Raw genomic sequence first — 27541 nt, 5'->3', positions numbered from 1 at the left:
ATTTTGTGTTATTACTAAAATATTTATTTATTTATTTATTTTTTAATTACTGTATTATATTAATGATTTAATAGTGGTTATTGTTAAATCAAACATTTGATCAATTATTTTGGTTTAATAAACCCAATTTTTTAATTAAAAAAATTGTTTTAAATTTAACGAAAACATATTATTAATTAATAATACTTAAAAATATATAGTGTGTTAAAGTTATGATTTGATCAATTTTTCCTATTTAATCATTTATTTATAGGTTAAAGTATGTCATATGTTATTAATAAATTAATAATTAAACTTATTACATTCGTTTCTATTTATTTTTTTATAATTAATCATGTGCATAGTTAATTGGCTCACGTAATCACTGCATTAATGTACAATAAACTGTAATCATTAAATAATATAATATCTAATTTAATTAATTAGTATATTAATATATTTTAATTATACATTAAATTACTTAATTGTGTAGCAATCATACTTGTTTTACCTAATTTGGGGTTAAGTATTATGTTTTAATTAAGTATACTTTTACAATGTACTAATTCTCTTGTTTTTTATATTTTTCTCATGTTGGGGCATTAACACTAGAAATTATTTTCTAGTGCATAGGAACTCGTTCACACTAGCACCAAGTTTGAAGATAAAGTTCATGTAGATGAATGAAATAAATTTGAAGCAGAAGATGAAGATGAACTTCAAATTTTCATTTTGTTGACTAACCCCCCCTTGGTCTTGTTCCCTACCATAGCTCATATGATGTTTTATGATTGTTCTTGTATGGAATACAATTAACTATTTTTCGTGTTGAATGTAAAGCTTCTCCCCACATTCTGTTGGGAAGACCAGAACTAGAAGAAAGAGTTAATCGTGCCTAAAATTGTTCTATTTTTCCTTTCAACAACTCCATTAGACTGGGGGAGAATAAGGAATCGTCTCATGAATGATACCATGTTCTTCACATAATTTTCAAAATTCTACAAAACTGTATTTTCCTCCTCTATCTAACCTATCTTTTTATTATTTTTTTGGTTTGATTTTCTACTTAAAATTTTCTAATGCTTCATATTTATTCTTGATCAAATACACATACTAGTATTTTGACATATCATCTATAAAGGTAATAAAATAAATTTTTTCTCCTGTGGTCAAACTACCACTCATCTCACAAATGATATTTCACATCTATTTTTTGAATATACATTATTTTGGCCACTAAATCTAAGTTTATCATTATTTTTAGATTATTTATATTTATGTGTCTAAGACTACTGTGTCATAAGTCAAAAGAATCAACTAACATGACATAAGACTATTTTTTTCTCATAAATATTCTTGACAAAAAAATTTGAATAATCCATTAGAAACATTAACCTTCATCGGTAAATTACAACTTCATTTGACTCAAATACTAATTTATAGCCTCGTTGACTCAAAAGGAAACCACTAACAAGATTTTTTCGTATGTTTGGCATGTATTGCACATTGTGGAGCGTAAGACTGTTCCGAGATGTAAAATTCAACTCTACTTTTCCTTCCCCTATCACTTGAGCAACATTAAAAATTTTCATTGTCATAGTTCTCCCTTTGACCTTCTGGTAGTAAGAAAAAGAGGAAATATCATATCAAATATGGACAATTGCTCCTATGTCAATTCACCAATCGGTTGAATTAAACATCAGATTTATCTCTCAGTTAGTCAAAATTAACATGTCATTAGTTCCAATTGAGGTAGTCATAATTATCATGTTCGCTTGCGTAGTTGTATTATCACCTTGCCATTTGTCTTTCCCTTTTCTCTGTCTACATTGTTTTGGCAAAGTGACCTAATTTTTCACAAACATAACATGCTCTTTTGTTGTGTTCCTTCTGAATTTTTTGTTTATACTTACCAAGGTATTTCTTGGGTTTCTTATTTGTGAAGTTAGTCTTCGTGCATTCTATGATATTCACTTTTCCACTAACTTCTTAACTATTACCCAAGTTTTTTTGTGTGTTGTTTCCGTGTTTTTCTTTAATTTGAATTGAAACCAAAACTTCATCTATCGAGGGAAGTTCTCTTTGACGCTTCATCTGGATCTTAAAGTCTAACCATGATAGAGGAAGTTTTTCTACGAGGACATATGCTTGTATTCTATCATCTATTGGAATACCCTTGGCAATAATCTCAGCTACAATATTCTGAATTTCATGTGTTTGAACGATTACCGATTTACCATCTGCCATCATGTAGGTAAAATATTCTCCTATGAAAAACTTCTGTTTAGACTCAATTTCTTGCCCGTACTTTGTCCCTAAAATTTTCCATAAACCTCTCAGAGTCTTACCATCGAAATGTTGGTCATATAAACTGTAGCTCAAAACACTAAGGATCACCCTTACTATATTTGTGTTTAGCTCCTGATTTCCCTGTTTCATGATCTTCTGAGTTAAACCTATTTTATCCAGCAGAGCTCTGATCTTCATCATCCATCCCAATAGTCCAATCATAATCTTTCCTGGCGTCACATATGTCACACATGTGATATGGGGGATCACATGTATACATGCCCTATCTCGTTGGTACTGAGTGTGAGGGAGGACGAGAACTCGGGCCAACATCTTAGAAGGCGAAGAATCCCGCTTCCCGAAAGTTTGGAGTCAAGGAGACACGATGGTGTCGGGAACTGCGTCTCCGAAAGACTCGGGCCTCTTGCGCGAAGAGCTCAAAAGATGGTCGAGGCGAAAAAGTCGCCTTTCCAGAAATTCCTCTCGTTTGCGTTTATTGTCTCTGGTCTGAGGGAGGCCAAATCTGCCCCTTCCTTTCTGATTCTGTGATCAAGCGGTGAGTGGGTTGCTCGATCAGAGCCACTGGCATTAAAAGCTTTCTAGGTAATGAAATTTTGGAGAGGAAGCCCTTCTTTCTCATACGATTATCGATTTCTGTATCTCCTCTGATCTTGCTCTCTTCTTGTTAGGTCTGTGGTGTGGTAGTCTCTAGGAAAATGGCTGACGAGAAATCGACCCAAGATGGTCCTTTTTATTTTGAACTCAATACTGGAGCGAAAATGCCGTCGGTTGGATTGGGGACATGGAAAGCGCAGCCGGGCGAGGTAGGGAACGCTGTCATTGCTGCTGTTAAGGTAACAATTCGTCTTCTCTTTCTTTCTTTCTTTCTTTCGTTTTCGCTGTGCTTTTGTGGCAACCTTTGTTCTACCTCTCAACAATCTAGTAAATGAGAAACGACCATCGGAACTACAAATGGGTCAAATCAACTGAAATAAGACAGTTCCAGAAAACGAAAAAAAATAAAAATGTAATTTTTTATGGTGATGCACAGGCTGGTTACAGGCACATCGACTGCGCTCGAGTTTATGACAACGAAAAAGAGGTAATTTTGTCTCCAAATGAATTTGTTTCCGAATTGTTTACTCTCGACACGGCTTCTATTCGCAGCAACCGGACGGATTCGTGTTGTTGATAAATCTAAACTCGTCTTGTTGGTGAAAAAATCATAGGTTGGAGCGGCTTTGAAAGAATTACTCTCGAGCGGAGTAGTCAAGCGCGATGAATTGTGGATCACTTCCAAGCTATGGTAATTCAAGATCTCCTTCATTCCCCTCTCTCGGTTCAAATGATTCAGGGAAAAGCTGATGAGGCCATTCCTTCAATTTCTATTATCAGGAGTAGTGATCACTCACCGGAGGACGTATCGAAGGCACTCAGCAAGACATTGGAGGACCTGCAACTTGACTACGTCGACTTATATCTGGTACACGGCAACAAGATTGAACGCCATTTCTGTTCTTTCACTACCCACTGCTATTGAATGAATCATCTCTGCTTCGCAGATCCACTGGCCGCTTCGGACGAAACCGGGTTCTCGAGGATGGGACCAAGAAGTGATGCTTCCCTTGTGCCTGCCCGACACCTGGACGGCGATGGAGGGATTGTTCGCTTCAGGGCAAGCTCGTGCGATCGGCGTGAGCAACTTCTCCACCAAGAAGTTGCAGGACTTGTTGTCCTACGCGAAGGTGCCCCCGGCGGTGAACCAGGTCGAATGCCACCCCGGGTGGCAGCAGTCGGACCTTCACAATTTCTGTAAATCTACCGGCGTCCATCTCACGGTATGGGCACCGTACTCATCACTGTTTAATCTTCTTGTACGCTGGAACAGACATGAAGATGGGCATAGAATTGATGGTGTTCTTTCAGGCTTACGCTCCCTTAGGGTCTCCGGGGACTTGGCTGAAGGGGGAGACATTGAAAGAACCCGTGATTGTGGAAATTGCTGAGAAGCTTAATAGGTCGCCGGCACAAGCTGCCCTCCGATGGGGCCTCCAGATGGGTCATAGCGTCCTTCCAAAGAGTACCAACGATTCAAGGATAAAACAAAACTTTGACCTTTTCAAATGGAGTATCCCTCAACTTTTCTTCACAAAGATATCTGAGATTCCGCAGGTAAGATGGTTGATCTAATACGAAAAACCATTTGGTATAAAACCGATCATGATCAATGATCAAACAACGGAGATAGCTGTTTTGCATGTTTTGTACTAAATAATTTTTCGTATTGAATCAAATTAGTTTCACATTGTATGTCTACATACTTGAAAATGAGGATTAGCTTCATTATCTTTTGTTACAAATCGATTCTTAAGTTTTAAACTTTTAACACAACCGATTTAAACTTTTCGATTAATCGAGTTGTGTGTTTCAATGGTGAGATATGTTTACTTGTCCCAAGTAACATGTTCTCTTGTGCAGGCTAGGTTGTTGCGGGGGGAGTTTGCAATTCATACGCAAAGCCTAGAAGAACTATGGGATGGTGAAATTTGAAGAACCTTAAGGGCATCTCGTCTCCGAGGCAAAAATGTAGATGATTTAGATCCAAATTTTTAATTATTTTTACTTTTTGCTTTGAAGATTGTTGTTAAGCCAAAATTTAACACAACAGTTTTGATCCTCTTAAATGAAGACATCACATTTTGCCAAATATGATTTTACTTGATTAAGAAAATATATTAATAGTTATCTATTGTCGTGTAGTCGATGGGCAAGTTCATATCAAAGTTTACCTAATAGGATTTCAAGACATGCAAGAATCTTTCTCACGATTTTCTTCACCTGTTGTACATCATTAAAAGAAACAAAAATGATGAAATACCAAGTTATATGAGTTAGACAAGTTCTACTAAAATATAGTCAAACACAATACTTAAATTGTACTTATATCTGGACCTAGACCAAACAGACATCATCAACAAAAAGCGGGTTGGCATTCAAGAAGCCAACAACATTACAAGGTAAACAATCTTGTAAATATGGAGTTAACAACTTGAAGTAGAATAAATAAGTAAATTTATAATCCCATATATAACAATAAACATGCAAACCTTTCAACCTAAAATAGGAAGACTTCAATTACTTGACGGTCTTCAACAATTATGTAATCAATATGGGCACAAAAAAATTATGAAGTAATTAATAATATTTTTCTTTGACGACAACAAATAGATAATGAATTTTCAAATTTTATTTACAAATGTGGATGAATCTATGAGATACTTTCCACCCAAAGAAATTAATCGTCCATATCCCATCTAATAAAGATATTAAAAGTTATACATGAAACAAATGTAATAAGATGTCTTCCACGATCATAGATATGGTCAATGGCAAATTGCAAACCTTTTACAATCTTAACTGTGGAAACCAAAGAATTATATTTATGATGAAACAAGTGTATCTTTTGTAAATAAAATTGGACACTTATTCTTTTCGATCCATATGGAGCAACACCTACATTAGATTTCCATTTAATCTAATAAATCACAATAGCTCAATTACTCTTCAACAACTAGTCTAATTCCAAACCAAAATATGTATTACACTTATACACCAAGAAGTTTTAAATAATTAATTTAGTATTACAAAAGACTTCGTTGGAGAAGGAAAACAATGATTATATTGTCATCGACATGGCTAATTTCCTATCCTTTGTTGGCACATAGGGCAAGTGTAGGTCTATCAAATAACATGGATGTAGTGGTTGAAAGATTTTAATCATACCATCTTAGCTATAGAACTAGCAATGGCCATGCTAAATGTAGGATTCATGTAGTTTGACAATGATGACTTGTATCAAGAAAGTTACAAATTCTAGTTTATGCATGCTAATTCGATTGATTGATACCCTTACATTAGCAATAAATCCATACAATTTTTAAGTTGATGGACTCACTATAAGATTTCTCGGTTGCCAAATCCTTTTCAAAGTAGTAACCTTGTCCCTATAATTCAAATTTACAAATTATCAGGTTTAGATCCAATTGTTTTACGTCTCGAATATGTGTAAGTGACCTACCAACATGTTCAGTAGCAAAAAATGCTATTTGTGGTAAGAGACATATTTTTGCTAAGTGACAAAATGTCATTATCTAATCACATACTAGGGTTTATAACATTTGGGGAGCTAACTATTTAAGCCAAAGTCGCATACAAAGTGAATTTCAAAGTTTTCAAGTGCTCTCGTATATTCTAAAATGTTTGACTCTCCCAAAACTTAAAAAGAAGTCAAATCTTGTAGTTTTCTTCATAGAGCTAAGTATTGTATAAATTGTATTTTTAATCTAAATTGAATACATATTTGATTGTTGAGCGTGGGCCAAGTAATTTTTACATCATATTTAATTTAGTATTTTTAAATTAAATATTTGATTGATTTACTTCCTTATTAAACCAATTTTGCAACCATTACTTATAATTTTTATTTTAAATCATTGATTCTTTGAGTTGATGAATTGTTGGTAGATTTGACCAAAGAATGGATGGAATCATTGATTGATTTTGACTATATTCTTACATAATCAAGAGGCATTATAATGCTTGAATTGAAAAGTAATTAACTTTTGTTTTTGTAAACCCATCAAAACTTGGATAAGCCAATTAGTAGGTACTAAAAATCCCTTATATGGGTTTAGGTTTTTGTACCTAATAGTTGTCGACTACAAGTCTCAAATGTTGGGCAAGCACTATAATTGGACCCTTGTAGTCTATTATTATAGATTTTGTTTGGCGTTTACATAGTCAATTTTTAACTCTTGGGAGTGGAATAATAATCCAAGATAGGATTATGAACCACTATAAAAATATTAGTGCGTTATTGATCCCCATTGTAACCTTATCCTTCTAGGACATAATAATTGGTATTATAGAGAGTATACATAGAGTACACAAAAAGTTTGGTCAAAACGTCAAGTTGAATATTAAAGATCTATCTATTGCTAGTTCTAGCACCACCAAAGGCTTTGCCACACTAGCATGACATGTTTGCCAAAAAGTCCATTATTTGATGGAAGTAACTATACCCATTAAAAATATAGGATGAAACACTTCCTATTAGGATATGATTTTGATCTTTAGGATATCGCTCCGCAAGGACATTGCATGCCCATGAGAAAGGAAGGAGAAAATGAGGTAGAAAATTTTCCAAAAAGAGTACACCAATAGAAAAAGAAGAAAGTATTCCTCAATCACAAGGCATGGAAAATGTTTTTTTCTTTCTCTAAATATGATTGAGCAATCTAAAGTCATTGTTGCATCTAGTACGAAGGAAGTATAGGATAAACTTGAAGTATCCCATGAGGGTATATCTTCTTAAAGAGTCTGAGGACTTTAATAGGAAACATAGTGAATCTATTGAAAGCATGACTAATTTTATGGAATCTTAAGTAAGTTGGCCCTACTAAACATTACCTATACTGGCCAAAAAAAAAAAAAAAAAAGTTGATCAAATCCTTAAAAGCCTACCTAAAGAATGAATATCCAAATCCACAACCTGAAATGAGGTTAGGGTTGAAAAGATTGTCAATTTAGAAGATTTGATGGGTAACCTTCTTACCCATGAAATGAGCCTCAAAGAATACGAGAATGGAAAACATTACACTTAAGAAAAAAAATGTTTTTTTGGTTAATGATAGATAAGACTCTTCTCAGAAGTTTGATTTGGATGATGATGATGATATTGCCATATTTATTAGAAAAGTTAAAAGATTTACAAAAAGGGCAAGGAACAACTTGTGAAATTAAAAGGACAAACAAGACAAATATCGAAGAAGGACAATAACAAATACTCCAAGTGTAGAAGCAAAGATCATTTTATTTGGAAATTGTCCATTCAAGAAAGGAAAAGAGAATAAGCACATGAAGAAAGAAGAAAGAAACTGAAGAAAACGGCTTTGAAGAGTTGACACTTGGATGAAACTCTCGCTTACTCCAAAACTGAAGGACAAGCCTTGGAAGGGAAAGTAACCAAGATGGTTCTTCTCGCCTTAAAAATGAGGCATTTTCAAAATCAAGCATAAGAATGAAAAAATGTGAATGTCTCCTTGTACAAAAACGCTCAATCAAGAAAAGATTGGGAAGAAAATTTGAATGCAATTCACCATGAGAGATTGATGAGCATGAAAGCTTGGTTAAAGTGCATGAGAGTTGTAGTATGATCATTCAATCAAAATTCCCTCGAGTAGTGTATTGCAAGAATGATTGATCAATGAACTTCGCATGATCGATCATGCTTTATGTCCCTGACTGGAAAATTTTTGTATGATCGATCAATTCATATAGGTTAATCGATCGATCAACATGAAATTTCTTTGTTGGACAATATTAATCAATCAGTCCAATTAGGATGATCAATCATGTTTTTCAGTATAGTTTGGCCATGTTCTGGATGATCAATCAATCGAGTTAGATTGATCGATCGTGCTTTATAATTATGGCATGTGCACTTCTGGATGATCGATTACTGGTAGATGTTGATAGAATATTCCATTGTCATTTCAACTAATTTGACTTTGAAAGAATTGGAAGGAGTCATCGTAAGTGCTTCTAACATGTTTGAAATGTGTATACGATGATTTTAAAACATGTTTGAATGCAAAGTATGTCCTAAAACTCCTAGGTTGCATTGTATCTCAAATCGAAGGAGTTGGACAGTTCGCTTTTACATAGACTAAGTTTTGACATTTCTCAGTAGTTGGATAGTTCTCTTTTACATAGACTAAGTTTTGACATTTCTCAGTAAGTCCTAACCTCTAGTTTTCACTTTGTCTTCATCTTCCAAGGGTGCTTTTTCAAGATTAAACTTTCCATGAAGTTTGAGGTCTTTAGGAAGCTTGATTATTTTTATGCTTTAGACCTTGAAATATATGTCTCTTGAAGGAAAAGTATTTAAAATACTTTATTTTAAATTTTTAATTATATTAAGTTTTGTTATCATCAAAATGAAAAAAGGAGTCAAAGCACGGTTAACAACTGATTATGTTAATTCTCTCTATCAGAGAGTAGATACCATGGAAAGTAATTTGACTTCCTTGGAGAGGAGGAGGATCACACTACATAGATATTGGTCTTGTGGTGGAAGAGAATACAATATATCGACATTAGGTAGAGGAACAAGTGGGGAGTTTGAGTGTCAAATGCTTGAGAGAGGTAGAGCTTCCACATGTGCATCCGGATCAAACCCACCTTTGGTAACTCAACTACTTAGCCACCACCATCCTCCCCTATTACAGAGCAGGGTCAAACCATGCGTGAGGAGGCTACATTAGTTGAGTTAGCACACCTATTCTCCCCTTCAATGATGGCCAACTTGTGAAATTCGAAGCTACTCAAATTCTGCTATCAACTACATGCCCATTTTTGGGACCTACAGGCACCCCTGTTCTACCAATCTTCTCGATTCCTTTGAGAGAGACCATTGGAGCAGCCAAAACCCTTAGTCCACATCCCAATTTTTGTTTAGCATTTTATATTGTGAGGAGACTATGTTTGCCTCTCTTATTTGATTGCCACTTATACAACTCATTCTAAGTCATTAATATCCCATAATTCAGAGTACATTAACAATCCAAGATAGAATTGTGAATAAAGATATTTGTGCATTTCTAATTGGTCGAATTGATTGTCATGTTTATTGGTTGAATTTTTGAAAGTGAGTTAAAGATTGAATTAGCCTTTAAATTTTGATAAATCTATTTACACCCTTCCGGCTTATCGTAAATGGCTACAAGAATTATGGGACGGTGAAATTTGAAGAACCTTATGAGCATCTCGTCCCCTAGGGTATCTATTCTTAATTTTTCGCGGAATTAAAAGGCAATTGGATAATCTATCTTAGAATTTGAAACAAGACGCTTGGCCATGTACAAATTTATTGATTCATATGGGAACACCAACAACCATGATGCCAAAGCAAATATTTTAACCATTTTCTATTGTGATGTGATTGATGGACAACTCCGTATCAAAGAATAGATAAAGCAAAACTTGAGAGAATTGATCAAAGATAATAGTGGTCTACAATTGAACCGTATGGTTTAAACACAAGAACAAGCTACTTTCTTAACATAACAAACAAGGGTTGTCAACAAGACAGTTGTACTAAAATAAATAAAAATGAAAAAGTAAGTAAGATATAACCCACTAAGCATAATCGAACTAAATAAATGACAAAAAAATTAAATAAAATAAACCAGACGAATTGATCATAGGCACTTTAAAGTCTTCAATGCTTCGCTATAGGGAGGTCCTTGTGTGTGTAAACTACTTCTCTATCACCATCTACCACTTGTCCACTCCCCCGTAGAATCCTGTATTAATAATAGCAACAGAAACTAGCAATCAGAAATTGTGAAAGTCATATGGGGAGTTAGCCAATGGCATGCCGGCATGGTATATTTCCAACATTAAAAAAAAGGAAAAAAGAAAGAATATACCATCTTGTGGTTAACAACCCTTCTACTCCAACTGGACCACGAGCATGTATCCTTCCCGTGCTTATCCCCACCTGTTGCATGAAGAAGAACAATATGATCAAACACCAAACTAAGTGAATTAAACAAATACCACCAAAACCTAAACAAATGCAAGACTTAAATAATACTTGCCTCAGCACCTAGACCGAAACGGGCACCATCACAAAAACGTGTGCTAGCATTGTGGAAGACAGCAGCACTGCAAAGGCAAACAGCAAAACAACAAAATATCTTCATAAATGTGGAGTCAACAACTTTTAGAAAAAATAAAAAAATTTGCATCAAGCATAAATAAATAATTTAACCATCTCATATTTAATAATAAACATGCATACCTATCAACCTGACGTAAGAAGACTTCAGCTACTTCACGGTCTTCGCCAATTATGCAATCGGTATGGGCACTGGAAAAATTATAATGTAGTCAGTGACACCCCTTTTGATAACAACAACAGATAATGAATCTCAAAAAATTTCACCGATAAGTCATCTTCATCCCATCTAATAAAAACATCAAGAATTATATATGAAATAGAGGTCATAACATGCCTTCCATGATTATGTATATGATCAATGGCAGACTGTACACCGTCCACAATTTCAATTGTACAGGCCAAAGAATTGTATTCATGATGAAACGAGTGTGCCATTGGCAAATCAAATTCAGCACTTGCTCTTGGCCCTCCATACAGAGCAACACCTGCATCAAATTCTCAGTTACTCAAACAAATTACTATACCTCAATAACTCTTTAACACCTAGACTACATTCATATTTAAATATGCAATTACTTGAAAACGAAAAAGTATTTGAGTAATTATTCTGGCATGATAGGTATTGGAAAAAAGTCCCACATAGACTAAATGAATAGAAAGATATTCACATTGGGAGCCCACCAACTTCAAAATTATATGGTCTTATCATGAACATTCAAGGTATCAATCAACTAACTCAGCATGCATGAAAGCAAATATGTGAATTCTTTTATAGCCTTGTGCCATGTATGGTAGAATTAACCACATGAATCCTCAATTCTACACTATCATTGCTAGTTCTATTGCTAAGATTGCATGCTTAAAATCTTTCAACCATTTCATCCATGTTGTTTGATAGACCTACAATACACCAATAAATGAATGTGAGGCCAGCCAAGTCAAAGGCATCCTCCTTGTTTTCTTCCTCAAGGAATAGTGTGGTAATTTATGCAACAAATCAACTGACCTTCATTTTTTAGATCCACAAGGAGCTCACTTATCAAACCAGTCTTCAACAGATGCTCATGCACGAGAATGACTTCCTAAAAGCATACTCTTTGTCAGTGATCATACAAACCCAAAAGAAAAATCAAACAGATTGTCCGCACTAAAACAAAACCAGGAAGTACCACAGCATTACAAGCAGCTGGATAATCGATCTTAGCATCCAAAACAATACGCCTGGCCATGTCTGGATTTGCTGATTTATCAATGAAAATGTGACATATTCCATCTGGAAAGTACACAAAAAATTTAACTCAATTTTCAAATTGATGAACCACCTAGTCCACAGCAAACATCATATCACAAATAGAACACACAAGGCTCCACTAATATTCTTACCAGCATGACCTAGCACCGGAATTTTCGTTGACTCCTTAATTTGGGAAACTAGTTTATTGCTGCCCCTCGGAATCACAAGATCAATGACATCATCGAGCTACAAAAAGCATACTATATTTTAAGGAGAACATTTTCAAAATCTTCAGAACTACTTTCACATATTTGCCTAAGTTACTCACTTTAAGCAGATCAGGAATCTCCTCTCTTGAAGTCACCAAACCAATAAGCTTTTTGCCCACAGAATCAGGGATGGCGTCAGTGATAACCTACAAAAGAGAAGAAGGGAAAGTGTATGATAATTGAAAACTAGGCAGGAATATCATACTATTAAAAGTTCACCAATCCCACAAATAACATCAATATACAAACCTTATGCAAAATTTTATTAGACCGAGTTGCTTCCTTCCCTCCTTTCAGGAGAAGTCCATTCCCACTCCGAACTGCTAAAGATGCTATCTAAACAACAGCCAACATTGCTAAACGGTCGGAAGAGCAGAAAAATACAGAGTTCAATATTGTTAATAACAAATTCAAAGATATACATTCACACAGAAATGAGACCTGATCAAGTTGTAACTAAAAGTTAGCCTTTGTTTTAATTAGACACTAAAAAATGTCTTCTTGTATGGATGCTATCAAAGAAGAGGTCTATATGGAACAACCTCTTGGGTATGTTGCACAAGAGGAGATTGTTCACTCATGTGTAGAGTGAACAAGGCCATTTCTAGCCTCAAGAAGAGCCCCAAAGTGTGGGTTGACAAGTTCAACAGAGTGCTTATGTCATTTATTTTACCAGAAATCATTGTGATCATTCGTTATCTGCGTTGAAGAGGTATTTTGAAGTTGTAGTGGTAATAGTGTAAGTGGATGACACAGTGTTTTCCAAAAGCGATACAAAGGGTGTTGATACATATAGCAAAAAGGGATTCCCTCTTAGTATTTTCTTGGAACTGTAGCAAGAAGGGATTGTTTTGACTCAAAGAAGTATGTTACAAATATGCTACAAGAGTACGGATTGTTAGGGAGTAAAGCCTTTTGAGACACCCTTGGAACTCAACCACCATCCTCATAAAGACGATAGTGTTAAACTTAAAGATAAGGCCAAGTATACGATGCTAATAGGCATGTTGATTTATGCCACTCTTATATAGCTTGACATCTCATTTGTTGTAAGGGAAGTAAGTCAATTCATGAAGCACCCAAGGAAGATCCATCCTAAGGCTACACAAAATATTGCAATATTTTCAATATTTGAAGGGAGCATTCGGTAAAAGTTTAATGTATGAGGCACATGCTCATTTGCAGATTGAGGGATACAGCGAAGTTGACTATGTAGGATCTAAGTTGGCCAAAAAGTTTACCACTGGTTTTTGTGTTTTTGTTGGAGGGAATTTAATTAACTGGAAGAGCAAGAAGCAAAATATAGTGGCTCAATCGAGTCTTAAAACAGAATACCGAGCAAGAACTTACACAATCAGTGAACTCTTATGAGTTGGATCAGTTTTGCAAGAGTTAAACCTCCCAAAGAAGTTGGAATGGTGATGATACTCAAGAAGCCATTTTCATTATTAATCCAGTATTTCAAGAATAAAAGAAGCATGTTGAAGTAGACTATCATTTCATTCTTGATGCGCCATAATGAGTGGTGTTGTGGTCATTCCGTACATTAGATATGCAAACCAGCTTGGCGATATTTTCATTAAACCCTTAGGTAAGTAAGAATTTGGGAATTTTTGTAACAAACTACAGTTTTTTTATATATATATGCTCCAACTTGTGGAGGAATGATAAAATAAATATAGAAGGTTATTTTGGTCATTTTATTCTTGTCATATTGTTCCTCTTAGGATAGCAGTAAGCTTGCCTTCATATAAGAGTTCTATGGTCCAATTTTTATTTAGTTCTGAGATGTATTTAGGGAGTTATAAGAGTTTTAAGTATAGAGGAACATTAATTTAACTTAGTCTCTTTTTCACTTAAGTGAATATATAAGAGGAATGCTAAAATAATTATAGAAGGTTATTTTGGTCATTTTATTCTTGTCATATTGTTCCTCTTAGGATAGCAGTAAGCTTGCCTTCATATAAGAGTTCTATGGTCCAATTTTTATTTAGTTCTGAGATGTACTTAGAGAGTTATAAGAGTTTAAGTATAGAGGAACATTTATTTAACTGAGTCTCTTTTTCACTTAAGTGAATATATAAGGGAAAAGGGGATCAATTCCTGTCCCCCATCAAGTGCTTCATCTATCGCATTCTTTTCTCTCCTCTAGTGCTTCCAATTCCCTCTTTTTTCTCTCTCTCTCTCTCTCTCTCTCTTCTCAACTATCACTTTCTACACAATCAGTCATTATTTTACAAGGGCATGTCACAAAAAAACGTTCATTTTCATCAATTTACCTGAACTAGTGCATCTGGCCGAGACTCAAAAACAATCAACAGGACACCAAGGGGACAAGATGTCTTCTCCAAGATGAGCCCATCAGCAAGCTGAAAGTCAGAATTCAACTAAAACCATAAGATTGGGCAACAGGATACAAGGTCAAGAATCTAGATGTACTCAGAAGCTTTAAACAACATGCTTCATGCTGCATGATATATTCAATTAGAGCTCCATCACTGGACACATTTCAATTCATGGATGTAAATAATTGAAAGTTCATGCAGAGGTAAAATAGCACGGTCTCACTATTTTCACCTCGGTTTTCTTCAGAACTTGTCCAATGGGATCTTCCATTTCTGCAAGTATGCGGATTGATTTGGACAGACTGGATATCTGCAAATAAAATTACAACAACAAATTGTTAGTACTCGGTTGTAAAAGGTGGTTAATTACAAGGAAACAAGTGTAAAAAAGGGTGTAAGAGGGCAAAGTGTAAATATGAGAGACTTGCCATCTAAGTTAGTTTAGGAGTTTCAATTTTTACTAGTTAGATTGACAGAAAAGTTAATTTAGGGTGTCTGAGTTAACTTAGGATTAGTTTCCTTTTCCTATTCAAACTCTATGACATCCTGTATTTAAAGGAGGTAAATTAGATGTGGGTATGCTTGGGCAAACCAATTCTCCTTCTAAGTTTTCCCCTCTTTCTCTCTCTCAACATGCTTCCTCCAAAAACCTCTTCCCTCTCTTGACGTGCCTCCCCTTTCTTCTCTCTTCCTCTCTTTTCCTCTCTTTCTTTCTCCAACAAACTTACATGTGATGACCTGGATCTAGGGTCATAAAATAAATAAAATTCAGAAGTATGAGAAATTTTCCTTCTCAAAAAGACAGAAACAAAAGAGAGTAACCCCTAGATACCTAGAAGAAAGCATATTAGGAGCAGCATTTTAATACATACTAAGCATGGCTTAAGCATGGCTTTGTGATGCAACCAAGTCTAGCTACCCATTAAACTCAGTATGACATTATATTTATAACTATAGACATATTTTAACATGTTTAATAATTGGATAGTGATTTTCCCCTAATAACTCACACATTCTACCATAGCACATTGGCTATTCTTCCTTTTTTTTTTTTTTTTTGTTTGAATTCGTACTCATTCAGAATTAGATTTGTAAAATGATACATGAAATTTTATATTTTCAATAAGTAATATTACATTACATAAATGATCAATAGGGCTACACACAGATACAACAGCCAATTGAAACAAATTAAAAAGAACCAATCAGGCCAACACTTCAATGGGTGGTCCCAGTTTCTATAGCAATGATTAAAAACTAAATATAGAAGGGAGTACTGTTAAGAAGGCAAGAGCGAAACCGAGAGAGGCAAGAAGTGACGATCAGCTGAGAGACACCGAAATGATTGTTCGAAGGGACACTGAGGATCAAATCATTGGATTACGCCATGGAGACTGAAAACAAAAAGAGAGATGTGGTGATGGTGAGATCTGTCTGAATCGCAGGAGGATGGCAAAGGCTAGGAGGTCAGGCACTCAAGATTCACAATGGATGGAAATACCCAACATGCAGGTTCCAAAATAAGAAAAGGAAGCCCTTCATTGCTGTTGTTTCTATAGGACCGATGAATGTCACAAAAATTTCCATCAAATCCATTCACTATCACTGTTTCTGACGCATCCCCTTTATTGCTCTAAAGAGAAGCATCAAGCAATTTGAAAAAGCAGTGCCACAAAAAGTCAAAATGGAGATTTGGTCAGGACAATCGATATACTGATTCAAGCCACAAAAAAGGTGGGGATAGACGTATATAAGCTTAATGAAACTAGAGATGATAGAAGAATCGCCAATATCATCATCCCAGTAAGAGATTGAGTTGGCTTGAACTGGAACAAATGCCTCAACATTTTGTCACAAATCTATAGAAGTCATGAAAATTTTGAAACGTGCAGAGACACAGCTGAACCGGAAACATTCCTGCTGCCCTCACCACTGTCTGTAGAGTTGTACCAGTAATCCTCCATTGAGGTTGCAGAGGGGGCGCATGAAGTTTGGACTTCCCTGGCCGGGACAGATCGAACTATCAGCATGGGCAGGAACACATTGTAGTTGTAAATCCAACCTCGGTGCAAACATGAGACAGCATACGGGAAGAGGGTTGATTAGCAAAAGAACAAGGATAGCTAGGATCCCAAGAGCCTAGAAATCTGGGCAGAAAAGCAATAGAATCTGAGCAAAAGAAAACAATAGAATCTGGATGAGGAGTCTATAGTCGCATTTTTGGGGCTGCTATTGTTCCTCTTCATTGTGCAGTCTATACAAGCAAAAGCAACAAACCTTGATAATGAAACCACTAGCCTTGGCAAAACCTGTTCATGACATTCATACCTAGGAAAGAGCAGACAGAGGCTTGCAGGCGGATTGGTTCTGTGTTTAGGACCTCTAGATGGAACTTTGACGCTCTGACACTAGCAGCAATTGCAAACACAGTGGAAATTTTTGTAAATTTGGAAGACAATTCAATAGAAGCAAGAAAACTAGATCGAGAAGATTAAGCTGATAGCCAATGAATCATTCATGGAAAGGTGTTGAACATTGAACTCAGTGGCACATTCTACAACGTTCATGTGACCAAAAACTGGACCCATGGGAGCTCTAGAAACCGGTTTTATGCAGCCTACGGCCTGCAGAAACCCAATACCCATGGCTTCTAAGCTGGCTGACCGAGTCTACCCAGCTACAATGACTCATTGCTTGATATAGGACAGACAATTCATCTCTAACAAATATCGAGATGGCAGGATGCAATGAAATTTCTAGACTGACAATGAGATAGATGACACCACAGAATTTTGAATTTCAAAAGCTATTGGGCTCAACCATCCCCTGAGAGACGAAATTTGGCACATGTGGCAGCAGATGGAGCATGATCCTCTGGGTGCACCCAACCCTCATCGATGGGGACAACAAAGACCATGTAGATCATAGGGGAAATTTAATACATGTCACGCAATGGTAGCAGGCCCACTGAGAGGCACATTATGTGTTAAAAAAACAATGAAATTTGAAGAAGGATTACATATCCAAAGGACGAAACAGATAATCGATGTAGTGTGAAACAGCCCTAACGAGAAGAGTATCAAAACAAAACTCTAGAAATTCCGATTCAGCAGCATCAAGAAGAAGAAAGGGGAGAACGGTCGTCAACCAACCTATTCCCGCCAAAGGCCCTCCCATCAATCTTATTCCAACCCAAACTCGATGACATCCACCTTCGGATGACTTCATTCCATTCTTGATGAGATGCAATCTCTTTCCATCGCAAGCAATAGCCCCACTCTCAGATTCGTGAGCAAGGGATGTTTCAAGGACAGTTGGTGGGACTCAACTACAAAACAAACCCACATTCACTAACTAGGAAGCCATTACGGTTACTCCTACTCACGCGATTCAACTAATTCAAAAAGAAGTAGAATGGGTCCTTTGGAGAAAGGTTATAGAGTTTGTTGATGAATTCAAAGTAAGTATTGAGGAAGTGAAAAAGGTCATGAAGCTGCTTGGTACTCAAGAGGACCAAGGTACTATTCAAAGAAAAGAAATTGAAAATCAATGAAAGTCTTGGAATGTTAAAGGGTTAGACTCTTACGCCAGGAGGGCCATCATCTGAGATGCCATTCGGCATTCAAGGCCTCATATTATCGTCTTTCAAGAGTCCAAGATGAACAATTATTGTGCGACTATCATTCATAACATGATTTGGGACCAATTCTGGGATTGGGAATCAATTAATGTGGTTGGATTTGTAGGGGGTACTAATTTGGGATAAGAACATTTTGAAGGCTCTAGAGATTGTAAAGGGGGGATTTGAAATTTATGTGAACTTTAAGAGACACAACTTGGCTTTTCGATGGGGACATTAAATCAATTTATCACTATCATAAAAAATACCATGGTCGAGCTCAATCACTATTGGTATGCGAAAGTTTGAAGCCTTTATTAATAACTATTGTTTGTATCAAATTCCAACTATAAGGGGCCAGTTCACCTGGATGAACAATCAAAATCCTTCTATCCTCTCCAAGCTGGAGAAGTAATTGGTGAACCCGGAATAGTTCACAATCTTTCCTAATCCAAGCTGCAGAATTCTTCCCAAAACAAAGTTGGACCATTACCCAATTTTCTTAGATTGTGGAGTTATATGAGGCCCCAGTCCATTCGGATTTGAGGTTTCTTGGATGTAGGACAAAGACTTCCCTGAATGGGTCAAGACTGAATGGACGAGCCTTCCAAACGATGGCCCGCCACTGAAAACTTTCTTGCTCAAATTTAAGCTCACAAGAGGCTAAAAGACTGATCATCAAAACAAATTGGAGATTATCAGGTGAATGTGATCTTGCTCAAAAGATCTACCCTCTCAATCTGCTAGAACAAAATGGGACCTCCTCAAGAATGACATAATCAAATGGTTGATGACTTTCGCAGGTTTGGCATCAAATGTAAAGCAATTGGGGATCCTTTATTGTTTAATTCCAACAGTTTCTAAACGGTCCAGGCCTCTGAATCAGACCTATCAATTTTCTCTCAAGTGCTTACAATTTGATTCTGAGGGTGCTTGCAAACATACAAAGAAAAGTTATTGGTCAGCTGATTGGTGCTCATCAAAGTGTCTTTATCAAACATAGCCAATTCCTAGATTCCATCCTCTTGGCTCATGAGGTAATCCACTTCTATTTCAAGAAACCAGATCCTGAAATCATCCTCAAGCTAGATCTAGAGAAGGCCTCTGACCAGGTGAACAGGGCCTTTATAGATAATGTCATGGAGAAAATGGGTTTTGACTCAAATTGGAGCCTATGGATTAACAGTTGTGTGTCCTCTGCAAAGTTCTCAATTCTGTTTAATGGGACTGCCAACGGTTACTTAAAGCTTCCAAAGGTTTGCGCGAAGGGGATCCCATCTCTCCCCTCCTCTTCAACCTCGTGAGAGAAACTATAAATAAGATTTTTGAGAGGTGCCCAGAGCAAAGACTGACTATCTGCCAATCCTAGCAATTACTCTCTAGATATCCCCATTTTAGAATTAGCACATGACAATCTGTTTTTGTGATGGAACCATGGAGCATCTCCTCAACCCAAAGGCACTTCTGACTTTACATGAGCTTCTATAGGATCATAAAGTTAATAGGAGGAAAACTATGGATTCTTTGCGGGAAATCCTTGAAATTTCTTCTTAATTTTCTTGTATTTGGTCTCACATTCTGAGATCTGTTAACTCGGTGGCAGATGTGCTTGCCAAAGCAGGAGCTTCCTTACAATCTCTTGTTGTTAGGGAATTGCTCCTCATCCCTCTGCAATTCTTTGTTCTTTTGTTAATATATACATCTTTTTTCAAAAAAAAAAAAATATGGCACTTGTATCTGTTCATGGCATTGCCGATCTTCTAGGCTGCTCAATCAATAGCCTCCCCTTCCACTACCGGGGAATGCTTCTATTCGATGGTAGAATTAATCGCTCCCTTTGGGTGCCAGTCATCAAGAAGCTTGAAAGGAGGCTTTCTTCTTGGAAAGGTAAATACTTATCCCATGCTACTTGCCTTACACTATTTGCTCTCTCTGCTGCACTGCCCTGCAAGCGTGGAACTCAAAATTGAAGCAATTGGGCAGGCACTTTCTGTGGAATAGAACCAATGAAAATTTCCACCGCCATCTCATCAAATGCAACGATTTTTGCTCTCAGGGGTCTCGACATCAGGAAGATCCACAACCTTAATCTTGCTTTTCTTGTCAAATGGGAGATTCGGGGCTGAAAGAACCAGCTTATGGAGACAAATAATGCACTCTAAACATCCGATCTCAGTTGAGGTAATTCTTTCGCCAGAAATCAGACCATCCATCACTTCAGGCCTCTGGAAAAGCACCAGCAAAAGCATTAACATCATTTTCAGGCACTCCAGATTCAGTATCAGGTCAGGAGCAGGGGTTTTGTTCTGCTCTGATAAGTGGCTAGGGACCAAACTGTTGCTACTGAGTTTCTAGACATCTATAGACTTGCTGGGATCCCCCTAGCACTATCAAGTCTTTGTCCCTAAGGAGGGGGGTGGATGGAACCCGAACTTGAGAAGACCTCTATTTGACCGTGAATCGGAGCAAGGAGATCAGTTGCTGGAAGGATTAAATAGTTTTTTATATGAAAGGAAGAGGGGATGACAGGCTCCTTAGGACTGCTGAAAGATCTGGGACTTATACTGTCCAATCTGGTTACCAACCTCTAGCAAAGGAACCCACTTTGCTTGCCAATGCGTGGAAGCTGATTGCCATCCAATAGTCAAAATCTTTATCTGGAACTTGATGAAAGGCAGAATTTTGACATGTGATCTAACTGCAGATTCTTCAACCAGGTTGATGAATCTATCGACCATTCTCTTCTTTACTGCTCCTTTCCTAATGAAGTTTGAGCCTCCTCACACAGATATGAGATCCAGTTCTGTGTGCCTACTACACCTGCAGAGCTGATCACAGGGAGCTTATCACTTGGCCTCCCAAGAAGGGGAATCCTCATTTGGCGAATCACACTTGCTGCAGTTCCTTGGTTGTCCTTGCCTTGAGAAGAACAACTGAATGTTCTCTGCTGCTGGCTGCTCCATTGGTGGGGTTATTGAGAAAGCTATGTACTTAACCCCATAATGGACGAGCTCATTGATGAGTTTAATGACAAGTCGGGTGCCTATATTCGTCAAAACTAGAAAGTGATTGCTTTTAGTGGTCAACAGAAGCGGGAAAAAATGTTAGAATTGTATACCCCCCTCATGCCTGTGCTTTGAAGCTTAATTTCAATAGGACCTCACTTGGGAACCTACCACAGTCTGGATTTTGGGGGGTTGTTCATGATTACAATGGCCATACTCTCTTGTCATATAAGGGGCCTCTTGGACTCTCTGATTTGACATTTGCAGAAGGTTTTAGTCTTTTTCACAGCATGTCAATTTATAAAAAGCAATTCTCTATCCCTCTTATCGTTAACAGGGACACCAAAACGGTTATCTCTTGGGCTAAAGAAGAGGGGCATCATGGATGGAGATTCAACTGAAGTTCCTCGAAATAGAGGACCTTCCTGTATCTATGTCAATTGAGTAGTCCCACATTCTCAGATCTGCAAATTCTCCAGTGGACGGTTTGCTAAGCTGAGCTACCTTCAGCCTCACATTGTTGCGTAGTTAGATAGTGTTGTTTTACTGCATTTTTCTGTTTTGTTGTTCTCTTGTGTTTGCTGGGCCTTGAGGTGCTCTTTGTTGTAGGATGTGGCCTTCTGTTTCCTTAATAAAAATTTCCGTCATTTCGAGAAAATGATTAAAAATAATAAAATCATAAAATATTTTTAAAAAATGAGTAAACTACAATTTGAAAAACAAAAGCCAAATGGAAAACTAGGACCAAAGTATTAGGAATTAGACACCCTAATTCAATACTATCGAAAACAATAATAATTGCAAAAGAAGAAATAATCAAACACGAACACACAATATTTATACAGGTTCACCTCAAGGTAAGATTAGGTCTTGTTCTTCCGCCGATACAATAATTCATTAGAATGAAGAAGAAGTTTACAAGAGAAATTGCACACACTCAAACTCTTGTGTTTTTCTCTAACCTCTCTCAGCAAATTCATGATCATCAATCACCCTAATAAATGCGCCCCCAAATGCTAAGAGAAAATTAGGGCAACCAAAATGTAAATGTGAAATCCCCAAACTACCCTTAATGAAACAACAGTCAATATATCTAAAGAGTACACAAAGAACTATATAAATTTACACATCAACAAGAAAGAGAGTAACTTGCCTTCCCTGGCTTCAGCATCAATCGAGATACTAAAGATTTTTCATATCCACAATGTTCAGCAGAAGCAACATCGGCTTCATTTTCAGCTTTGATCACGCTCTCATTCGATTCCAAGGCATCTGCTATGTCCAACAGAATTTTCCTACGTTCTCGTGAAGAAAGACCCTACAACGTACAATACCCTGTCACTTATAGGAACTACCATATAAAACCTAAAAATGCACAAGTAGCAAAGAGAAGGAAGAGGAGTTGTCAAAAGTTGCTACCTGAATCCGTCTAGAACAATCTCTTGCAGCAAGTGCCATTTCACGTGCACCTATTTCCTTAAGAGGAATCCACATACGTGCATCATGATGGAAAAGAGTACCAACTCGTTCTCCTTGAAGCACCTTTATGATACTATCAGTTGCATAACCACTTCAAGAGAGAAAAGAAGTGTTAACCATGAAGTCCAACCATGAATTTGTCCCTTGAAAAATCTGTACCCTTCATTATCATGAAAATAAAAAAAGATTGAGTACCTGGCAATAACCACAGGGGTACCTGCATCAGCTGCATAAACAGCAGCTTTCACTTTAGCAGTCATACCCCCTCTTCCCACCCTGGATTTGTCACCAAATGTAATCTCTCCTTGATGTTTCTCTTTAACGTATGTACGGATAAGCCTTGAATGTGGTTCACCTGGAGGACCACTATATAAACCTTCCACATCACTCATCAAGACAAGAAGATCAGCTTTTAACTCCAAAGCCAATAAAGCTGCCAGACTATCATTATCCCAGAAAATCCCAGAAGAATCCTACACATAACATTATTTTCCACATAAGTCAACCGAAAGTAGCTTGATAGACTCAACTGCAAAAGAATGAAAGATGTTGCCATGAAAAATACCTCATATGGAGCTTTCCTGGTACTAATTGCATCGTTTTCATTGAAGACGGGGACAACCCTCAAAGCTAATAGTGACTGCACAGTTTCAGACAGCTGCTTCCTGAAGTCTGGATTATGAAAGTCCTTATCAGTCACAAGAAGCTGAGACGAAGTCACATCCAACTGCATAGCCGAACATAAGAGTCCCATAAACAGTGTCAAAAAAGAATAGGTCAGAAGTCAAGATTAAAAAGTAAAGTGTGTAATCATGAAATAAAAGGAAACAAGTCTCACCTGACTAAACAATGCATCATATAAAGCCATGAGACCACTCTGTCCAACTGCAGCACAGGCTTTTCCATCTAGCTCAAGCTGTGGTTTTTGGAGATCAGCAAAGCTACAAAATACAAGAAGCAATGGAAACCATTCAAACAAGAGAACCTCTACCATCATTTGATAATCAGTAGCACTTCCTTCAACAAATTATAGCATAGATGTCAGAGTATAAAGTAATAACGTGTTATTTTTAAAAGCACGAACGGACAATTCAAAAATCAAATTGTTCACTCTACTGCAAGATGATGTTCAATAACACCCTTGAGCTCCTAATAGTATCCTGTTAATACTTAAACATATCACTCAGTGACGTTGAACTGAGCCCAGTTGCAACTTTTTATAAAACACAGTAAATTCCTCAGCTTGTGATACCTTATCTCTGCACCACATAAGACATCACAGCTGACAATTTCATACACCATATAATTGTAATATTTATTGAATTGCAATAAGGGGTCAAGAAATATTATCTCCAATGGAAAAAAAAAAAAGTAGTTAATATATGAAATCTTAAAAAACAGAAGCAAGAAAAAGTAAAACAACAAAAGAACCTGCTATTAACTAATCTGCGATATCGAAGCCGTTGACGGCCAGCACCAACAGCACCCGATGTAACCAAGATAACCTCAAAGCCTTGAGAATTCAATTCTTTAACCTACAAAAGTTGCATCGAGTGCAAGAGGATGTAAGAACCAGACCATGCAGCCAAAATTTGTAACAAAGTAGAGATTATCCTTTTAAAACAGCTTAAAGTAGTAAAGTGGGTTAAAATGTACACCATACCTGCTCACAGAGTGCTCCAATTCTGCCGAGGGCTAGTCTCCCATCTGCTCTTGTTACAACCGCTGTTCCAACCTTTACAGTTCAAGAAATGACATTAGCAGGAGCTCGAAGGACGAACCAAGAAAGTTTACATACACATATCCAAGGCCAAATTGATCAACTAAAAGTCGAACCTTGGGACAATCAATTAAAACAGGGCAAAAAATCGCACTTTTGACATGCAATTGGCTAAAACACTTACAGACGTGCGAGATCACAACTTGAAACAATCTTTAGCATTAATTTGCTACAAACAGATAAAACATCAAGTAGAAGAAAGGCTACATTAATACGTCGAACGTAAAAGTCGAGACACTTTTTCTGTATTCACAGACAAAAGCTACACTGTTGACACAGCTACATAAATCTGACAATTTAGATACACATTATAAGTAACAATAAATCGGGAGCATGCAATTAAAAAGAACAACACACAGAACTTTGCTATTACTGAGAATGGATAAGGAAAACACCGTAGAAAAATGTCGCAATGCTACTACTATCACTCCTACAATAATGAAGAGAACCTCAGACAATTCCAGCACACTAAAATTTCCATAAGTGAAAGTCACACAATCTTAGCAGCAAATAATCTTAGTCGAGCAGCAAACAATCTTAGTCGAGAGAGCTACGCAGAAATACCTTAATGATGACGCGTTTGACGTCCTTGACAAAAGCTCTAGTCGGATCCATGAGAGAAGATGAAGACTCCCTGGGCCTCTGCCTCGCCCGTCGACAGCGCGACCGATTCAGCCAACCAAAGGGAAAAATAAGAGAACTTGCGCGAGAGTGGCTTTTTCGTTTCTGTATTTTAAGTTGTAACCGAGTTGTGGAACAAGGAACGTCAATGGCGTAGCTGGCGCCGCCTAAGTTACCAGAAGATTTAATCTTCCTGCAACCTTGACAAGGAAAAAAAAGACCTTTTAAAGTGAGAAGCAGGTAAACGCACCAAACGTAACCGCTAACCTAAACGGTAAGTGCCCATCTGGGCTTCTCATAAGCTTCGTATATTTGCCCCCTAAAACATTACAACTCTGTAAAAGACGTGAGTGAACCCAATGTAAACCCTTATGTTTAAAATAATATTATATTTATATTTAATTATTAGAATATCTGAATGAACTTTTAACACGTATGGAATAATGAATAAATATAATAAAAAATTAATTCAAATCTAATTATTAGATAAGTCTAATTGATTATTTTTTGGAGGGAAACCCCCGTGAATCTGCAACTTCCAAAGTAGCATATTCCACTAAAAAAAGCATCTTATTTTCAATCTCAGGCTGGTGGCATTGTACTGCAATGAAACCCACCGTGCAATCCACCAATTAGGCCGGGTTCTTTAACGCTCTTGCAAGGACTAAGAGTGTCATGGACACAAAACTGTCCTTGACTACCATCCTCATTAAATGCTCTGGCAATACGTGGCACGATTCCGGGTAGAAGTTAGTAATCAACATTTCCTTTAGACCGTATGACCCACCATGTGAAGTTAGTGACAGAAGGGGATAGCTTCGAGAAGAGATTTCTATTTATAGATTTAAAGTTGAATAGGTGGGGTTAATTTTGACTCTCTTATAATAAGAAGTCTTATAGAACCAAAATTATTATGGAACGAGGTTTCACAGAAGAGTTTCAGTTTAAAGGTGTTTTAATTATATTAATCTTCTATTTATGTTGAGTTACTTAATTATGTTAGGATTTATATTTTAAGTGTTAGAGTTTGGATGTAATTGGGACAAGGGTAGTTTAATTATAATTGGATTCTACTATTTTCTTCTATTATAAATAGGAGTTTATGTATTTTGATTACATCAAGTCAATGAAGTTTTTCTCTTTTCCATAAATTCAACATTGTGAAGTTGAGTCCAAGGCTTATCCCAAAATGACTAGTCATCTTAGGAAACCTATTTTCTAACTAATAAACTCAACATATTTATTCTCACTAATCCATGTAGGACTATTCCTTAACACTCCCCCTTGCCCTCTGGGCTCTTACATGTGGATAATTTGGGTAGAGGCCCACATATAAGTACCTGCTCTGATACCATGTGAAGTTGGGTCCAAGGCTTATTCTAAAATGACTAACCATTTTTAAGAAATCTTTTTTCCAACTAATAAACTCAATATATTTATTCTCACTAATCCATGTAAGACTATTCGTTAACAATTTATAATATTGCCCCTACTTTAATTGAGAAATGTAATTCTCTATATATCCTATTATATGTGTCCCCTTTTACCTGAAATTTGGTCTGTAGACATAGTTTGACGTGTAGAATATGATTATATCAAGAAATATAAATAATGATAAGGTAAAATGATCATATTCTTGTTTTTTAGCACTTTCCCTCAAGCTAGAGAGTATATGTCGAATAATCTCAGCTTGCTGCAAAAATTCAAGAATTCACTCTTTCTTAATGTTTTAGTCAGGATATCGCTAAGTTGATCACTAGACCGAACATACAAAGTAGTTAATTCTTTCCTCATTACTGCATCTCAAATGAAGTGACAATCTACCTCATATGTTTTGTTCTTTCATGAAATACTAGATTATTTGTAATAAAGATTGTTGTTTAGTTATCACATTACATAGTCATAGGATCCTACTGATCCAGGCCAAACTCATAGACAACATATTTTATCTATATTAGCTCACTGACAGTGTAGGCCATTGTTCCATATTCCGCTTCTGCGTTGGACCGAGCAACAACATTTTATTTTTTACTTTTCCAACTGACTAAATTTCCTCCCAATAATACACAGTATCCAGTGGTTGGTTTCCTGTCAAGTTTAGAGCCTGCATAATCAACATCAGAGAAAGCTTCAATCCTCAAGTGATTATTAGGTTTGAAAAAGAGACCTTTTCCT

The 27541-nt window shown here is 36.7% G+C and overlaps 2 protein-coding genes across 2 annotated transcripts; one reads left to right on the top strand and one right to left on the bottom strand.

The window, feature by feature from the left end:
* Positions 1–2598: 2598 nt before the first annotated feature.
* On the top strand, positions 2599–4951 carry LOC137942052 (NADPH-dependent aldo-keto reductase, chloroplastic-like). The gene is made up of 8 exons (XM_068787732.1): positions 2599–2871; positions 2958–3122; positions 3320–3370; positions 3498–3574; positions 3664–3751; positions 3831–4106; positions 4195–4440; positions 4747–4951. Exons 2-8 carry the CDS (start codon positions 2985–2987, stop codon positions 4816–4818), a joined length of 948 nt encoding a protein of 315 aa, XP_068643833.1. The 5' UTR covers positions 2599–2871; positions 2958–2984; the 3' UTR covers positions 4819–4951.
* Positions 4952–10320: 5369 nt separating this feature from the next.
* Positions 10321–25483, bottom strand: LOC137942044 (delta-1-pyrroline-5-carboxylate synthase-like). The gene is made up of 20 exons (XM_068787719.1): positions 25310–25483; positions 24629–24700; positions 24397–24500; positions 23804–23906; positions 23531–23692; positions 23161–23438; positions 22906–23056; positions 22640–22804; positions 15095–15172; positions 14797–14886; positions 12767–12853; positions 12577–12663; positions 12398–12494; positions 12184–12287; positions 12021–12096; positions 11349–11499; positions 11135–11203; positions 10932–10998; positions 10761–10831; positions 10321–10634 (listed from the first exon to the last, which is right to left on the bottom strand). The coding sequence occupies exons 1-20, from the start codon at positions 25358–25360 to the stop codon at positions 10550–10552; spliced, it is 2148 nt and encodes a 715-aa protein (XP_068643820.1). The 5' UTR covers positions 25361–25483; the 3' UTR covers positions 10321–10549.
* Positions 25484–27541: the final 2058 nt, after the last annotated feature.

Source organism: Aristolochia californica, unplaced genomic scaffold (genome assembly GCF_029961685.1).
Source record: "Aristolochia californica isolate CCGP_79_NKW_82.1479 unplaced genomic scaffold, dmAriCali1.0.hap1 SCAF_10, whole genome shotgun sequence".
NCBI classification, from domain to species: Eukaryota; Viridiplantae; Streptophyta; class Magnoliopsida; order Piperales; family Aristolochiaceae; genus Aristolochia; species Aristolochia californica.
The sequence above is the reverse complement of the archived record's forward strand: the minus strand, read 5'-3'. Positions and strand labels throughout refer to the sequence as shown.